The sequence below is a fragment of the Salvelinus fontinalis genome, chromosome 1 (assembly GCF_029448725.1).
Source record: "Salvelinus fontinalis isolate EN_2023a chromosome 1, ASM2944872v1, whole genome shotgun sequence".
Taxonomy (NCBI): domain Eukaryota; kingdom Metazoa; phylum Chordata; class Actinopteri; order Salmoniformes; family Salmonidae; genus Salvelinus; species Salvelinus fontinalis.
The window spans coordinates 29218767-29238290 of NC_074665.1; the positions used below are offsets into that span (position 1 = coordinate 29218767).

At 44.4% G+C, this 19524-nt stretch overlaps 1 protein-coding gene across 3 annotated transcripts in view; it reads right to left on the reverse strand.

Annotated features, from left to right (window-relative positions):
- LOC129852688 (KH domain-containing RNA-binding protein QKI-like) overlaps positions 1-18380 on the reverse strand; it is a 103584-nt gene extending 85204 nt beyond the window's left edge. Inside the window, exon 1 of one of the 3 annotated variants that reach the window (XM_055918304.1) lies at positions 17653-18379. In XM_055918304.1, coding sequence (XP_055774279.1) covers positions 17653-17794 — 142 coding nt within the window. In that variant the 5' untranslated portion in view covers positions 17795-18379. Of the gene's footprint in view, positions 1-17652 lie in introns of all 3 variants that reach the window. The other 2 variants (XM_055918295.1, XM_055918292.1) reach the window with 2 other exon arrangements.
- Between the last annotated feature and the right edge of the window lie 1144 nt (positions 18381-19524).

Genomic DNA, 19524 nt, shown 5'->3' on the forward strand with positions numbered 1-19524 from the left:
CACAACGCTGCCACCTGCCTATGTGGACACACACACACTTTAGCTCGCGCCCACAGACACACATGTGACCACACGCACGCACATGCTCACGCACAATCACACAATCACACAATCACACACACACACACACACACACACACACACACACACACACACACACACACACACACACACACACACACACACACACACACACACACACACACACACACACACACACACACACACACTTAGTTCAAGAAGGTAACGTTACATTTTCTCTACTAAGGAACAGTGCCAATCTGACAAGGATATGATGACTTTTGCGATGCACATCCAAGTGATCCTGAGAGAGAGAGAGAGAGAGAGAGATGTAAGCTGAGTAACCCTACGCCGAATCAATACACCCAGATGAATTTACCCTCCAATTCAACACCATCTGCCACATATATCGGCGGCAATCAGCCTCAGCTTTCCTGAACATCACAAACTATTAGCCTATATAGCCTCAGAACAAATGACTCTCACAGGCACAAGCTTTCATCCACAAACCCTTAACCATCTCACCACATCAAACACCTTCAACAGTTGCTCGTTCAATAAACAGAATAAAGCAAAATAATAAAAATAATAAATAAATAAATATAGGGTCCTGGTGAACGTCAAACTGAAACATCGACAGCTGCGAATGCCTCTGTTCAATTAGCAGCCTGGAGGACACACGCCAACTTGTACCATGCGATTGATCCGGTTACTGAAAAAAGCAGCTGGTGAGTTTGCCGTGCTTTAACTGAGACTACGTGGGGCTTCTCAGCTGATCCCCAGTATGTGAGATCAGTTTATCAGATGCATTGTGCGTGCGTGTGCATGTGTGTGTGTCCGTAATCAGCTGGCGCCCTACGCGGGTCGCGTTCTTCACAAGATTGATACGATATGATATCTCTGTCCTTTATGAGAAGGGCAACACACACACACACACACACACACACACAACGTCCAGATAGGAGATAAAACAAAGACATGGAAAAAGACAAAAAAGCTACAAAAAAAAAAACAAGTGAGAGGAAGATGTGCACACAGAAAAGAGAAGGAAGTGAGAGACACTGAGACAGAGAGAAAATGAGAGCATGAGATACAGACAGAGTGCGAGACAGAGACAGAGAGAGTATCGTCCCGACACCCTTCTGTGTTAGTAATTACGGGGCTCTGTGAGTGGCGACCACATCGAGAGTGAAGGTTCAGTCTGGGGGGGGGGGGGGGGTGAGCGCTCAAACAGAGATGCCATCTGGAACTGCGTTTTCTGCAGAATAATAATTCTCCTCCTTCTCACCCTTCGCTCCCTACCTCTATCTACAGTGTACCTGCTTTGTGTCCACCTACAGAGGTCTGATCGCAGCTAAATCAACCCATCACAAGTTGGACTTCAGCTCCAGTGGTATGTGATGATGCCATCTCGGGGGGGGGGGGACAAATAGGGAGATACATCTCGGGGGTCTGTTTCTTTGGGGGACGAGGTGCCATATTTAGATGCCCAAACATCGGGCAGCAGCTCATATCCCACTGTCGCTGTTGACTCTGGGGCCCGCTGGGCGCAAACCAGCTGTGCCCTAATGAAAGCCTCCTAAAATCCCTCGCTCCAATTCTGCCGTCACACGCTCCGAAAATGAGCAGGGACACTCGAGCAGCGGAAATCCCTGTCACGAAGAAGAGAAGAGGAGGAGGAGGAGAAAGGAGGAAGAGAAAGGAGGGGGGGAGGAGGGGATGCTTACTCTGCACTGCCTGCTCTGGCACATACCCACTTCAATTAGCTCAGTGTGGCGGAGTGGTGGAGCTAGCAGAGCCTAGTAGCAGGCCCAGTGGAGTATTTCTGAAAGTGCCTGTACGCTGGTGCAGACGGCTGCCATGCACGGTCTGATCAGGGAGACAGGGCTGACAGATCTCATCATCCACCCTGCTGCCTAATCACAGACAGCAGCGACTGCACACACACACACAGATGGATACACAAGCACGCACATACACACACACATAATATCTACAGTAATATAGCAAGGCTGGTGCCTGTGTGATACACTGTACCGTGATTAGGGCAGGAGCTCAGACAATTATTCCAGGTCAGTTTGTGTACCGGTATATGCAATATGTACAGTGCATTCGGGAAGTATTCAGAGTGGCTTCCGTCTGGCCACTACCATAAAGGCCTGATTGGTGGAGTGCTGCAGAGACGGTTGTCCTTCTGGACAATCTCCACAAAGGAACTCTGGAACTCTGTCAGAGTGACCATCGGGTTCTTGGACAGCTCCCTGACCAAGGGCCTTCTCCCCTGATTGCTCAGTTTGGCTGGGCGGCCAGCTCTAGGAAAAGTCTTAGTGGTTCCAAACTTCATCCATTTAAGAATGATGGAGGCCACTGTGTTCTTGGGGACCTTCAATGCTGCAGAAATGTTTTGGTACCCTTCCCCAGATCTGTGCCTCGACACAATCCTCTCTCGGAGCTCTACGGACAATTCCTTCGACCTGATGGCTTTGACATGCACTGTCAACTGTGAGATCTTATATAGACAGGAGTGTGCCTTTCCAAATCATGTCCAATCAATTGAATTTACCACAGGTGGACTCCAATCAAGTTAAAGAAACATCTCAAGGATGATCAATGGAAACAGGATGCACCTGAGCTCAATTTCAAGTCTCATAGCAAAGGGTAAGAATACTTACGTAAATAAGGTATGTGTTTTTTTATTTGTAATACATTTGCAAAAATTTCTATAAACCTGTTTTCGCTTGGTCATTATAGGGTATTGCGTGGAGATGGATGGATTAAAAAAAATTGAATTTCAGAACAAGGCTGTAACGTAACAAAATGTGGAAAAAGTCAAGGGGTCTGAACACTTTCCGAATGCACTGTATGTATAAGGTAGTATTGAATGTGTTTGTATGTATGTAAGTGCATGGGTATTGTCACGGATCCCTCCGGAACTTTCATTACGCACAGCTGACCCCTATTCCCAGTGATTAGAAATTGTATAAGTGTGCCCTTGGTTTACCCTTCTCCTGTCGATTATTGTTACAAGAATAAATCAAATCAAATTTTATTTGTCACATGTGCCGAATACAACAGAGAAATGCGTATTTACAAGCCCTTAACCAACAATGCAGTTTTAAGAAAATACTGAAAAAAACGTGTTTTTTTAAAAAGAGAGAAGAAAAAAATATATAAAGAGCAGCAGTAAATAACAATAGCGGGGTTATATACAGGGGGTACCGGTACAGAGTCAATGTGTCAATGTGCGGGGGCACCGGTGTTGAGATATTTGAGATAATTATGTACATGCAGGTAGGGTTGTTAAAGTGGCTATGTAATAACAGAGATAATAACAGAGAGTAGCAGCAGCGGAGTGGGTGGGGGGGGTGCAAATAGTCTGGGTAGCCATTTGATTAGCTGTTCAGGAGTCTTATGGCTTCGGGGTAGAAGCTGTTTAGCAGCCTCTTGGACCTAGACTTGGTGCTCCGGTACCGCTTGCCGTGCGGTAGCAGAGAGAACAGCCAATGACTAGGGTGGCTGGAGTCTTTGACACCGCCTGGTATAGAGGCACTGGATAGCAGGAAGCTTGGCCCCAGTGATGTACTGGGCCGTACGCACTACCCTCTGTAGTGCTTTGCGGTCGGAGGCCGAGCATTTGCCATACCAGGCAGTGATGCAACCCGTCAGGATGCTCTCGATGGTGCAGCTGTAGAACTTTCTGAGGATCTGAGGACCCATGCCAAATCTTTTCAGTCTCCTGATGGGGAATAGGTTCTCTCAAATAACCTATTACGCATTCCTGCGCCTGTCTCCCGAATCATTCATACCAACGTGACAGGTATACTGTAGCGAGCTGCTTTTGAGCAGTTGCTGCCTCAGGAGGTGCTAACACAAAGGAAATTATGATTCTCAGTGGTGATGGCTAATGTGGGCCAGCAGAGAGGATTGTGCTGGGCTGAGCATGGAGGGAAGCATATGGACACAGCGCAACAGTGACATGGATGCCACATGCCCCGGGGCTGGCCTGACGGGCTCACTGCCATCTCTCTACAGGCCTGGGCAAAAACAAACTGGAGGAAAGACACACAGATAGACACTGAATTAGAGTGACACCTGAGCCATGGCCTGTTCATCCCGCTACCATCTAGAAGGCGGAGACAGTACAGATGCATCAAAGCTGAGAATGAGAGACTGATAAACAGCTTCTATCTCCAGGCCATCAGACTGTTAAACAGTTACCACTAGCTGGCTTCTGCCCAGTACCCTGCCCTGAACCTTAGACACTGTGACTAGCCGGCTACCACCCACTACTCTACCCTGTACCTTAGAGACTGCTCCTTTTACTAATGCTGACATACTGTTTTACACACTTTATATGTATATACTGTATTCTAGTCATGGTTCATTCTATAGAACTACTGCTGTACACACCTGTTCTATTCACATACTGTCCGTACTGTCTATACACACACAATTCTATATATTCATATTCCGGACTCTGACATTGCTAATTCATTTCTTTCTTTTGTAGTTTTTTATTATTATGTGTGTATTGTTTTGTGTTTCTAGGCATTACCGCACTGTTGGAGCTAGAAACATAAGCGTTTCACTGCACCTGCGATAAGATCTGCAAATCTGTGTACGTGACCAGTGAACTAGGATTTGATTTGAGATACTGAGAGACACTGAGACAGAGTAAGACACTGATGCTATGAGATACTGGGCTAATGTTAGACACTCAGAGACATTGAGCTTATATGAGACGCTCAGAGACATTGAGCTAATGCGAGACGCTCAGCGACATTGAGCTAATGCGAGACGCTCAGAGACATTGAGCTAATGCGAGACGCTCAGAGACATTGAGCTAATGCGAGACGCTCAGCGACAATGAGATAATGTAAGACACTCAGAGAGACACTGAGCAAATGCGAGACTGTGAGATACTGAACGGGCCACATTTGGTTCATTTACAACTATGGTTGAAGCTTGCACAAACGTTAGTAGGCAGTTATGCTGAAACGTGGTCCGATTTAGCCACACAGCTAAGGCAAATATACGAGATACAAACTGCGCTCAGTGATTTCCTTTCTGGATGAACACAGCAACATACTGATAAAACTTCAGTTCCTGCGCTGTTCTGCTCTGGCTTAGGCTGACATAATTGGGTTGGGCTGTCACGAGACATGCGGTTAAGGAGTTAATGGCTTAATGCTTGTTAATGAGTGGCGGCAGGTATCACATGTTTTGAGGATGGGAGGTCGGACGGAGGATCCGTCCAAATTATCGGCAAACATTATCAGTTAGCTCTAAGAAAAAGAAAAAAAAATTCAGAGCCTAAATAAAACGATTTCGTGTTGCACATCTGGACAAAAATAAAAATTCAGGACCGAAATCACATGTGGTGAGCAGTATGAGAACTCAGCTTAACACATCCAAAAGAGATCATTCACACTTCTCAACCTCAATGTTCCAACTAAAGATCGGCCTACAGTATTTCAACTAATCTAACATCTTGCAGGCAAAATTTAAGACACTTATAATCCACCTTCAAAAGAGTAAAGAATCATCTCTCTCTCCTTTGAGCCCTTAGTGAGCCGAGATAATTGAGGTCAAGGATTGCTCATTTTTCACAGCCGGGTCTTGGTGCTCTTTATCAGCATTAAACTAGGCGGTCTAATAGATGGTTCATTAGGTGGATACCTTTGAATGTCCTTTAGAGTGGACTTGGGCACCAGCCCAGAACATTTCAAAATCACCTCGGAAAGTGATGAGATTCAAATGAGAAAATAAGGAACCTCCAACTCCTACCACACCTTGAACTTTGAGCTGCTGACAGAGGGAAAACACATCAATCTTTTAGATTCCCCAAGCAAACAACAATTCCAGAATGTGTTGAAGCGGTAACTTTGTGTCGAGAAGTGGAAGAAAAATAGCCCGTGCTCAAAAGAGGCTGACGCAGAAGACCTACAGGCTTGAAAGGTTGAAGCACTCACAGTTTTACAGCGCTATTCTTTATTGGCTTTTGAAATGAATTACAGCAGGGTAATTAACATTGCAGTATCTGTACAGATGGTCCAGTCTAACTTATGCGCTTCGATTTGAAAAGCAAGGGTAGACAGCGAGCCATCATTTGACATAAGCTAAAAAACGAGGTCACACGTTGCCTGAGCATTTCAACTTTTTCACGTTTCAATAAATAGGTTTCATCCATTTTTTTTTCACATGCTCTTTTTCATGCCCACCCCTTAGTCCTCCACCCCATCCCTCCACATCTCCCCCCCCCCCCCACCACACAGCCGTAATACTGTAACCCTGCGGATGACTTACTTACTCAACGTTCCGTGGTAGAAAGGGGTTTCAATTGCAGAGAGTGATTTTAAAATGAGAAATGTGAACGCATTATAGAAGTACACACTGATGTATTCTCGCATAGTGCTGGCATCGCAGGGAGAACGGAATAATGATGCGCATTAATACAGAGCGCGGCTAAAGCCGAAACGGTCTCCCCTACGGAATAGAGATTGATTGTCTCGTGAGATTGAGTGTTTAGTCTTGTGAAGGGATGACTAAACTAATAGCACGTTGACCCAGTGACCTTTGGCTGTTGTGGGTAGATCCAAGGTCTTAAGATCGGAGTGATCATTTATAGATCTTTCTTTAGTAAAAAAAAAAAAAAAAAAAAGTATTTCACTTTTTGTATGTCATCACTTTTAAGTTGGATTCGTTTGTTAAAGGCAGTCGCTCTGTAATTCTTTAGAATCTAAGACGTAAATGGCAAAAAGGACAGTCAAAAAAATCGATCATAAGAAACGAGGTTTTGAAGTGTCCTAAATCTAGGAGATATAAGAAAACACAGAAAATATATATATATATACACATAGTACCAGTAAAAAGTTGACACACATACTCATGGGGCAGCAGGTAGCCAAGAGGTTAGATCGAATCCCCAAGCTGACAAGGTAAAAAATCTTTCGTTCTACCCCTGAGCGAGGCAGTTAACCCACTGTTCTCCGGGTGCCTGAAGATGTGGATGCCGATTAAGGCAGAGCCCCGCACCTCTCTGATTCAGAGATGTTGGGTTAAATGCGGAAGACAAATTTCAGTTGAATACATTCCAGGGTTTTTCTTTATTTGACTATTTTCAACATTGTACAATAATAGTGAAGACATCAAAACTATGAAATAACACATATGGAATCATGTAGTAACCCCAAAAAGTGTTACACATATTTAAGATTCTTCAAAGTAGCCACACTTTGCTTTGATGACAGCTTTGCACACTCTTGGCATTCTCTCAACCAGCTTCATGGGGTAGTCACCTGGAATGCATTTCAATTAACACAAGGAAGGGGTGGTATACAGAAGATAGCCATATTTGGTAAAAGACCAAGTCCATATTATGGCAAGAAGAGCTCAAAAAATCAAAGAGAAATGACAGTACAGCATTACTTTAAGACATGAAGGTCAGTCAATCCAGAAAATGTCAAGAACTTTTAACGTTTCTTCAAGTACAGTTGCAAAAACCATCAAGCACTATGATGAAACTGGCTCTCATGAAATGGGAGATGAAGACCCAGAGTTACCTCTGCAGCAGAGGATAAGTTCATTAGAGTTACCAGTCTCAGCAATTGCACCCCAAATAAATGCTTCACAGAGATCAAGTAACAGAAACATCTCAACATCAACTGTTCAGAGGAGACTACATGAATCAGGCCTTCGTGGTTTAATTGCTGCAAAGAAACACTACTACAGGACACCAATGATAAGAAGAGACTTATCAAGAAACACAAGCAATGGACATTAGACCGGTGGAAATCTGTCCTTTGGTCTGATGAGTCCAAATGTGCGATTTTTGGTTTCAACCGCCGTGTCTTTGTGAGACGCAAAGGAGGTGTGATAGTGTGGGGGTGCTTTGCTGGTGACACGGTCTAAGATTTATTTAGAATTCAAGGCACACTTAACCAGCATGGCTACCACATCATTCTGCACGATACACCATCCCATCTGGTTTGCGCTTAGTGGGACTATCATTTTTTTTTCAACAGGACAATGACCCAAAACACACCTTGAAGGCTGTGCAAGGGCTATTTGACCAAGAAGGAGAGTGATGGAGTGCTGCATCAGATGACCTGGCCTCCACAATCACCCGACCTCAGTCCAATTGAGATGGTTTGGGATGAGTTGGACCCCAGAGTGAAGGAAAAGCAGCCAATAAGTGCTCAGCATGTGTGGAAAATCCTTCAACCCCTGTTGGAAAAGCATTCCAGCTAAAGCTGGTTGAGAGAATGCCAAGAGTGCGCAAAGCTGTCACCAAGGCAAAGCGTGGCTACTTTGAAGAATATAAAATCTAAAATATATTTTGATTTGTTAAACACTTTTTGGTTACTACATGATTCCATATGTGTTATTTGATAGTTTTGATGTCTTCACTATTATTCTACAATGTATAAAATAGTAAAAAATAAATAAAAACCCTGGAATGAGTAGGTGTCCAACCTTTTGACTGGTACTGTATATATATTATTTTTTATAAATACAGTGCCTTCGGAAAGTATTCAGACCCCTTTACTTTTTCCACATTATTACGTTACAGCCGTATTCTCAAAAAATAGACCTCAGCAATCTACACACAACACCCCATAATGACAAAGTGAAAACAGGTTTGTAGAAGTGTTGGCAAATGTATTAAAAGTAAAAAAACAGAAATACCTAATATACATACTATTCAGACCCTTTGCTAATAGACTCGAAATTGAGCTTAGGTGCATCCTGTTTCCATTGATCGTCCTTGAGATGTTTCTACAACTTGATTGGAGTCCATCTGTGGTAAATTCAATTGATTGGACATGATTTGGAAAGGCACAGACCTGTCTATATAAGGTCCAACAGTTGACAGTGCATGTCAGAGCAAAAAAAAAAAACGAGGTTGAAGGAATAGTCTGTAGAGTTCCAAGACAGGATTGTGTTGAGACAAAGATCTGGGGAAGGGTACCAAAAAATGTCTGCAGCATTGAAGGTCCCCAAGAACACAGTGGCCTCCATTCTTAAGTGGAAGAGGTTTGGAACCACCGAGACTCTTCCTAGAGCTGGCCACCTGGCCAAACTGAGGCGCCTTGGTCAGAGAGGTGACCAAGAACCCAATGGCCACTCTGACAGAGCTCTAGAGTTCCTCTGTGGAGATGGGAGAACCTTCCAGAAGGACAACCATCTCTACAACACTCTACCAAATCTGGCCTTTATGGTTGAGTGGTCAGACAGAAGCCACTCCTCAGTAAAAGGCACATGACTGCCCACTTGGAGATTGCCTAAAGACTCTCAGACCATGAAAAACAAGATTATCTGGTCTGATGAAACCAAGATTGAACTCTTTGGCCTGAATGCCAAGCATCACGTCTGGAGTAAACCTGGAACCATCCCTACGGTGAAGCATGGTGGTGGCAGCATCATGCTGTGGGGATGTTTTTCAGCAGCAGGGATAGAGGGCAATATCAACGGAGCAAAGTATAGAGATCCTTGATGAAAACCTGCTCCAGAGCGCTCAGTACCTCAGACTGGGGTGAAGGTTCACCTTCCAACAGGACAACAGCCCTAAGAAGACAGCCAAGACAACGCAGGAGTGGCTTTGGGACAAGTCTCTGAATGTCCTTGAGTGGCCCAACCAGAGCACGGACTTGAACCCGATTGAACATCTTTGGAGAGACCTGAAAATAGCTGTGTAGTGACACTCCCCATCCAACCTGACAGAGCTTGAGAGGATCTGCAGAGAAGAATGGGAGAAACTCCCCAAATACAGGTGTGCCAAGCTTGTAGTGTCATACCCAAGAAGACTCGATGCTGTAATAGCTGCCAAAGGTGCTTCAACAAAGTACTGAGGAAATGGTCTGAATACATATGTAAATGTCATATTTACATTTTTAAAAATGCAAATATCTCTACAAATCTGTTTTGCCTTTGTCATTATGGGGTATTGTGTGTAGATTGGTGAGGGGAAAAAAAGATTTAATCCATTTTAGAACAAAGCTGTAACGTAACAACGTGAAAAAAGTCAAAGGTCTGAATACTTTCCGAAGGCACTGCACAAACTACCTTCATACTTCCGTTTGTATTTTTAAACCGGTACCGGTTACCTTCAGAAGAGTCATGTTACACTTGTGGGGGTCATAGAGAACACCATTGTGTTCGTGAGAGTCTCCCCTTTTCAGAGTGTTCATAATAGCAGTAGCGGTGCATGGGTAAAATAACCCCCCCCCAACAACCTTTGTCCAGTTAAGTTCACAAAACAAATTCCATGTACAGTAACAGACAGTTCCATGACCTACAGTGTGGTCAAGCAAGTTAATGTTTCTGACATATTCAGACCGCTAAACAACTATCGATTTAGAACCCCAGAGAGTTACCACAAGACGCAAAGAAAACTTTACAATTTCAACATCATCAAATCACCTAGCTTAGCTTAGTCTAATACAGCGGCAACTAAAAGAGACCAAAAACGATTTAGTCCAATCAACGTGAGCTAAATATGATACGGCTATCCATGGTTATGATTTCTGTGTGTGCGTGCGTGCGCGTTCCTGCAAGTAGAAAAACATGCTGACTCACCCTACTTGTAGAGAAATGCCAACCCCCTCCTCCTCTCTTTCATGTTGAAGAAACGGTCTATCACTCTGTCATACAGTACATGCTTTCATGTTTTGGTGTCCTAGGTAGCTGGCTAAAATGCTTGTTCGCTAGCCTAACTTCCATTCATGGGCAATGTTAGCCAGTTAACATTAGCCTTCTACATCTAGCTACATATTGAACTTTCATCCTCTCATGCCAGGGGCACAACAATGTATGAATTAATGGTTGGATCAGAATCGCTGCTATAATCATTGGCCGGATAATCATACGGAGAATGAAGTAAAACCACAAGTCCAAATCCCTATCTCAATCCATGGCTAATTTAGGAAAGGCACAATTTTAACTAGCTGGCTAGCTAGCCACCGCAGGACAACACCCAAATGAAATGCAACAATTCAGGTTTTCCTGTCGATGACGTATGCTGTCAATGTGATTTGATAGGAGTGACGCCAAATCCAAGATGGCATCCCATGACACTTTTTTTGGGTGCGCCAGGACCCTTCACAATTGAGCTCGCTCAGTATAGCCCACTTTTTTTGTCATGGGAGGCCAGATACTCGCCGGCTTCCCTTGCCTACTATGCTACGGACGGCAACAATGTCATACTCGTTTGGCCCAGACGGCATCAGATAGATGGCCTACACGTAGAGCGACGGAGGGGCGCAGTTTCCGCTCGCTCGGATGCTTTCTCCTGTGAGATACATTCAGCCTCTTGCGAATTGAAGGAATGACCAATGACCCAAAATGACCCCAAAAAAAGAGATCTCTTAACTTAAACTGACGGATTTTGATGGGGATTTCTTATTATCTTACTTAGATTGACGCGCCGGTGGGTCAATCGACTCTAGGGGGTTTAAAGGGACGAGGGAAAGCCTCTATCGCTTCACGCGACTGACCTGGTAGGGACCTGCCCTCTATTTATGATGAGCCAATATCATACATAGTCTATCTGCCACAGCGGTCAGGTTGAGGTACTCTAGCTGTAATTCTAACCTCTTGATACAGACTGAATACCGAGGGTGAAATGTGCTTTTCAAACATGTACAAAAGATGTCACAGGTTCTGACGCAGGCATAGACAACAACACACCGTATCAACTAACCGAAAAAGCACAGGCTTCGCCATCTTTGTCCCTAAGGTGCCCTTCTCCCCATCCCTCCTAATGCTGCAGTGCATACCCTACGTAAAAGACGGAACAGTTACTCCACAACACAGGGAAAATGTGAGCCCCCCCCGCCAAAACCCTACTTCACTTCTAAAATTAATTAATTACTCCAATTATGTGATGAATAGAACCACTTAGTCTAATTGTGAGATGAGTTGGAAGGTTTCTCCGGTCTCTCTGGGACTCCTTGATGCTTGAGAGAGAGAGAGGGAGAGAGGGAGAGAGGGAGAGAGGGAGAGAGGGAGAGAGGGAGAGAGAGAGAGAGAGAGAGAGAGAGAGAGAGGGAGAGAGAGAGAGAGAGAGAGAGAGAGAGAGAGAGAGAAAGAGAAAGAGAGAGAGAGAGAGAGAGAGAGAGAGAGAGAGAGAGAGAGAGAGAGAGAGAGAGAGAGAGAGAGAGAGTGATAAGGCCATACGGAGATAGAAGAGAGAAAGAGACAGTGAGTCAGAGGCAGACACACGGTCACAACATGACGAGATATGAGGAGACTACACCTGAGATCAACCATCAACCTGCATCCTTCCGCAACGTTTAATGGCGAAGAGGAGACCTTGGAATGATCCCTCTGTGTGTGTTGATTACCACTCCCTGACGCAGCCAGCTCCTGTCTCTCTGGGACGCTGAGTGCGTTTAACGACCCCTGTTAGAGTCTTCTTCTTGTCACGCTAGTGAACCACTAACTATCCTGGGGAAGTAAACTTGTTTCTTGTTAACCGTCACTCTAGTGAAACATATGAACTCTTCAATGTGGTTTCCCAGGGTCGTTTCATGTGCTAGTGGTCCATATAAATAGAAAAGACAATAACAGCTAGCTAATAACTCAATGAAGATAAATGAGTTGTCAAACACTTTGGATACAGTTAATGTGGGCAATTCATTTTGGTTAAACAAAACATACAGTAGTGGCACCCAGTGGGGTCTCTCTCACACACACACACACACACACACACACACACACACACACACACACACACACACACACACACACACACACACACACACACACACACACACACACACACACACACACACACACACACACACACACACACACACACACACACACACACACACACACACACACACACACACACACATACCTTAAAAGTTATTCATCATAAGCTCCTTGGCCTTGCTCTCTTCTTCTACTAACCTCTCCTCCCATCCATTTGAGTGTGTATTGGGGCTGGGGCATACAGAGTAGAGTACCAGAGTACCTATAGCAGTGATTAAATTCATCACCTTTATTACAGAGCGGAGCAGCCCTGCATGGCTGGCTGCACTGACGGTCCATTGAGAGCATTCATCTGCACTAACAGTGGCATCAGTCTGCGCATCAGTACGCAGCTGTGTCGTCTGCTCTGGGCCACCGCGCAGACACATCACTCACAGATGACAGCTCAGGGCCGGGCTCAGTGCTCAGATGAGGGGGCTCATCTCACATACCCAGTAATGACTGGGACAACTTTTACCTGAGTCATATGGTCACTGATACTTTCTGACCATGACCATCTAGACATGGTTCGGTAGTAATGTCACTGAAACTCGCCTGCCCAGGGCACACCTAGCTAGTATTATTAATAATCCAGGTGGTTCTGTGATGAGTTACCTTGCCGCACTTGAACGTCACTGGAGAAAAGCACAAACTAATAGCAAGTACACTAAGTACACACACATACACACACACACAATAGCCTTTTTCCTTGTGGGGACTGGCAAAATGCCCACACTTGTCCGAATTTTCCTTGTTTTACTATCCTTGTGAGGACTTCTGGTCCCCACAAGGATGGTAAGACCAAAAACACACACACACACACACACCCGCACACTCTCCCCATGCACACACAATCTATTATCAGTTCTCAGTCACAGCCGTTGCACACAGGTGCACCGGGGTTATCAGACAGCCATCTCCTACAAACGCATCCTCTGTGGGATGAGATATAGCCCTCCATCAGCATCAGTGATGCGGCTGCGTTTCCATACTCATTTATCTCTTTTCATTCTTCACCGCAGACCACAGCAGATCACAACAGAGGAGAGAAGAAAACACCGACTTGGAGCGTCACGTATGATCAACGTTGCGGCCAAGCACAAGCTGTAGATGATATTTTATACGCCAGCCCCCCCCCCCCCCCCCCCCCCCCCCCCCTCTAGAAAGCGGCATAACGCTGAGGTCTGCAAAACCCAGTGATTTAGCGTCGCTCGGCTGATACCGGCAATGGAAAAGCACAGCTACAGACTGGCGCTATGAGGATATTGTATACTAGGTGAATTCACCCTCCCTATAACAAATCCGATTGTACACATTACCGCAGATGCATACGTGTAGCCAGATCACGCAAGGAATAATCCATCCCACTTTACATTACTGTAACACTGCCCACTGGGCACACACTGGCCGAATCAACGTTGGCTCCATGTCTTTTGAATGAAATGACGTTGAACCAACGTGTAATAGACGTTGAATTGATGTCTCTGCCCAGTGGTTGGCGTCACTCACTAATCCAGTCCGCATACAGTGAACGCACGTGGAACATAGGCTAAATCAATTGATGATTGGAATTACTATTATTTACAAAATGTCCTGTTGATCAAATAGAACACACACATGCACCTGCACAGGCACACACAGCTAAGGGGAATGGTGTGTGTGTGTGTGTGTGGGGGGGGGCTGAGTCAACTACACCTCAGCTACATGTCATTTGTGGTATTATTGGAGGTCAGACCTGAGTGTGCTAGTGGAAGTGAAACTAGTGTCTCAATCCGCCCCACGGTCTATCTGGCCAAAGGGTGCGTGCACTGACTCAGATATCTCTCTGTCTGTCTGCACATCACATCCCAGCACTTAGACAGACCTGGCTTATCAGCCACATACAGAACAGACTAACAGGAAGACACAAACTGACAGCAACGCTCGCAAATGTACACTTGCGAACCCACTCGGACTCGCACAATCACGTGCAGGCACGCACACGGGAAATGATCTGATTTGCGTGATGTGTACTATATGACTGAGTGATGAAGAGTTTCTGTAAATTGGCCATCCAATTAGTGCTGAGACCGTAGGCACGCTTTTCTCAGTTCTAATCCTAGTGCCTAGTATTGAGCACAGCCATGCAGTGAAAAGGGGGAAGTGAAGGAGAGAGTTCTTCAGAATAGTGTACAGTGCATCGAAACTCGAATGTACTACGGGGGATTTACATGTGCCATATTGTACTTCTTAAGCAGCTGTACTATCACACAATATCACACGGTGTGTGTGTGTGTGTGTGTGTGTGTGTGTGTGTGTGTGTGTGTGTGTGTGTGTGTGTGTGTGTGTGTGTGTGTGTGTGTGTGTGTGTGTGTGTATCCTATGGTCCCTGGGAATGTATTCACGTTAGGCCTACGTTTCTCTTTCTTGTGCGTCCTGTGGAATAAATACAGAAATCTTTCCAGATGAGCGGGAGTGCTGTGCGAAGCGGAGGGATCTGCTTTCCTCACACACAGCTGCGTTCCAGCACCACCCAAACCCTCCGCTCCTCACAACCCCCCCCCCCCCCCCCCCCCCCTTCTCACTCACACCAGCAAGGCCTGCAGCTCCATCAAGCACTGATGCTTCAGACCGAAACCAACGCGAAAAGCAGGAACTCGTGAGCGAGAGCGTCCGTGATTAACCCGGCCCACTAGACAAGTTAGACCCCTTCGAGAACACGTGGGCGGAGACTGTGGGGCCTCTCGTCTGAGCTGAGAATCAAATGGTTAAGGATGGTGATTTGTGAACATATGACATGACAGATTGACAATAATATGCGGGGACATCCACTTTGGCTAAGTTGGGTGTGTTTCTCCATCACGGCCTAGCCCTGAATCAGCTGCAGTATAACATAGCCTTCCACTGACCACATGACAAACAGCAAAACTCTACAGAAAGCACTTGTTTTGCACACATATGGTAAATTCGATTTGACGTGGGCGGTTAGACGTTCTTAAAGGTGTGTTAGAAACCTTACCTCTCACTAAAAATACCAATATTTTCTTCACGTGACAAGATGAGAGAAACACCTGGGTAATGTTCAGAACGAAAACAATTGGGAACGTTGCAGATAGGAATACCTCCAATAGAGCCGATTCCTTATTCTACATGTCAGAGATTCATGACTGTTCTAAATAGCATATTTCTGTCTGAACGTTCTAAAACGCTGTGTCCTGCTGAACGCGCCCCTGAAATAGGAGGCGGAGGTATAGGTCTACGGCAGGGGTCCCGTGACAGTTTTGTTATTTTCAAAAAAATACTGGTCAAAAATGATATAATTCAGCTAAAAATGGGTGTAATTTATGAAAATCTTTTCCCAAATATTCCCACAAATAAAAAAAGAGACATGTGATCGTTTCTCAATGTAATCAAGGTATGAAAATATTTTGGGGGACTTAGTTGTGGTCAATGAATTATAATAATTATTATTTTCTGGCTCCCCGACCATTCGCTCTGATGAAAATTGGCCCGTGGCTAAATATAGTTGACTACCCCTGGTCTAGGGTCTAGGCATTGCGCAATTCTACCTGTGGACATTACGCAGTCAATTGTCACGTTCCCCACCACCAATACTGTAGGATATAACCAAAATAAACGAATTCACTGGCACCTCATGCACGCTAAGAAAACCTCCTGAACTCACCAAAATATTTCTGAAATTGCTGGCATATAGCCTATGAAGGCAACGCAAGGCAGGCTGCCATAGTGAATGGGTATGCAATGCCTTGCGATTAATAGAAAATCATACAATTCTAATCACAAAAAGAGGCTCATCACTTCAAATAAAACCTCACAGGGTCTAATGAGGCATGTAAAAGTTTGATATATATAAAATAGTTTAGTAGGCCTAAATAATTTAAAAAGTGAAAGGTAGCAGAATGAGGGGAAAATGGTACCCAAAGAGATGGGCGATAAAATAAGATGAAGACGAAACCCGGTGGGAGCCCCCTGGCGCCTCATCCACCAAACCCCCAGCAGTCTCTCTTGCACTCTAACTCACACGCACTATTGCCTATCTATATCAACTAGAATATACATTGTTGAAGGACACCAAATAAATAAACACGAAATGTAGTTATTATTTCACTAATATTCTCTAATATTCTCAGGGGAAAATCGTTTTTCATTTTTTTAACGACGGTTTGGAGTGAGAAATGTTTCACTCTTCGTTGCGCTCTGAGGATAACGGTGCAATTGGTTACAATATTGGCTGTGTAGGTCGGGACAAAGTATTAAACATTTCTTTTAAAAAACAATGTCTTAAATGCAGACAGATGTTGGACTTTTCCCTCCACCTCGTGTTACCTTGAAATCGAGTCCAAAAGCGATGTCTAGTTTAGGTTAACTCTAAAATAACTCAGAAGAATACGCGAATCACCAAACAGATTGTAATCTTTCTTTCTATTTAGGTAGGCTAGGGTTTCACCTTTTAATCAAATGTTTTATGTCAACATGAGTGGGATTAAAGGACGCAAGAATACAAGTACTGGTGTGCTCTTCGGGTGAAACGTCTGAAGGTTGGGAGGCTTGCATAAAACGAATGCAAACCAGGGTATTGGGAACTATTCAGAACTGGAGACAAGCCTACAGTTGTGTCTGCATTGATATAATGATTTTTCCAATGATGACAACACATTCACGTCTCTGTAAAATACATTGCTTATGATTTCAGTCCACAGAGGAATAACATGCTCCCAACGTCGACCTATGTTAAAAGGAAGGGAGACAGCACTTTCACTATGAGAGAATACGTATGTGGGATCCATGCACAGACTGTGACATATGCTACCACACATGTGATGTTACCTTAATTTAGGGCGCTTGTCTATTCACACACATTGATCCCAAATTTACCTTCATCAAGCAGCCGTTCGAGGTGGTTAAAAATTCCGCAGAAGTTGGGTAGGCTGCTCATCAGTTTCTTATCATTCATGAGCTGCATGAGATAGTCTGGGGTAGGCTTCGGTTTCTCCTTCGTTTCCATTTCCCCAACCATATTCCAAAAAATTTACAAAAATCAGCTCCAAGCAGAACCAAGGATGGGGAAAAATATATATATACTGTATTTTGCTGGTAGGCTAAATGTGGTGAGCTGTTCTGTCTCCTGCTGTTGCGTTCAATTTATTTACGCACTGCACTGCAATTCAACTCCGTCTGGTTGTAAGCTTTTCTGAGGACAGGTGATAAAATAAAGAAAAAAGTAAATGAAAGGAAAAATAAAACAAAAATATACGGCGGTTGCCCTTATAGAAGTTATCGGAATGAATAATCTAGTCCCGCTGTGTCCACTGCGCTTGATTTATCTTTTAAAACGATGTGTCTTCTGCTTTCTCCTACCGAGGTTCTTGAGGCTGTGAGAATGTCCCTTTCGCCGAGTTCCCCAGAGCTTTCTGCGTGTTGTTATTTGTGTGTCTGCACACTGAAAACGTCTGTCCCTCCTGTCTCTACTCTCGATAACAGAGCTTTTTCAATGAAGCTGGCATTCGGTCTCATGTAACCGTGTGGCTGTGCTTCGCCTGGGCTCGCTAGCCCGTCACATGACCACACTTCACAGCAGAGTTTCGCAGCGGAGAGCTGAGGCGCGCGCTCCGCCGGGACCGAGTGTGGAAGGACAAATGCGTGTGCACATATTTACACAAAGCTAAACTAATTTCCTGCAACTATACACATTTTGCCATGGGGCAGAGAGGAAAATGTGCAGTTTTATAGCTCACCTCTTGCTTTTCTACACATTTTACCATGAGGCTGAGAGAATAATTACACATTTTCAAGCTAATTAAATCTTAAATATAGGTGCGTTGACAGTGATAAAGGCACTGGATTATGACCTGTCTTGTTTTCTAGATGAACAAATGAAATAGGCAGTGGCATGGTGCATATAGCCATAGAAGCACAGTGACATACAGTATGCCTTAATGCAGTCATATTCGTGGCTTATTGGGGGTGTGGTTTTTAGTTAGTTTTTTTGGCAACCCATCCTGTGAGAGTGAATGTCATTCCTGTTCATCTGTTCTGTTATATTTAATCAAGTCTGAATAACTCACTGCTCGCTATGAATTCTATCTGATGGTGTTTAGGTAAAAAGACAAATATTGTCTCAATCTGATTGGGTGGGCCTGGCACTCCAGGGGGTGGGAGCCAGGCCCCACTACGTGCACCGGGGTGTCATGCAAACCAAAAATCTGAAGGGGGGCACAAAGTATGTGAGGATGGCCGGGAGGTGGTCCGAAGAGGGGCCCGTCGGTAAATTGAAGAATTGAAACAGCCTTTTCCTGCAATCTAGAGCCATAATCATTATGCTTAATTCTATGCATTCGCTCTGCAGGTAACATAACTTTTCATTACATTTCATTATAGTACAACGGTTTAAGTACAACGGTTTAATTTGTCCAACCTTAGCAATTTCTTCTTAGCTAGCTACATAACCGTCTGTGTATCAAAGATAATTGCGTAATTATCGTATTTCGTCGTCTATCGTAGTCCACACTGCTATCTGCCCAGCAGCTAGCCAGCTAGCAAACGTCCACCGTCTACCGAATAGTAGTATAACTTTTCATTACATTTCATTATAGTACAACGGTCTGATTTTCATTTTCATTACAGTACAACGGTTTGATTTGTTTGATCTTAGCTAGCTACATAGCCGTCTTTGTATCAAACATAATTGTGTAGTTATTGAGGTTCGCTAGCCAGCTATTTTCGTCCTAACGTAACGCAACGTAGCCA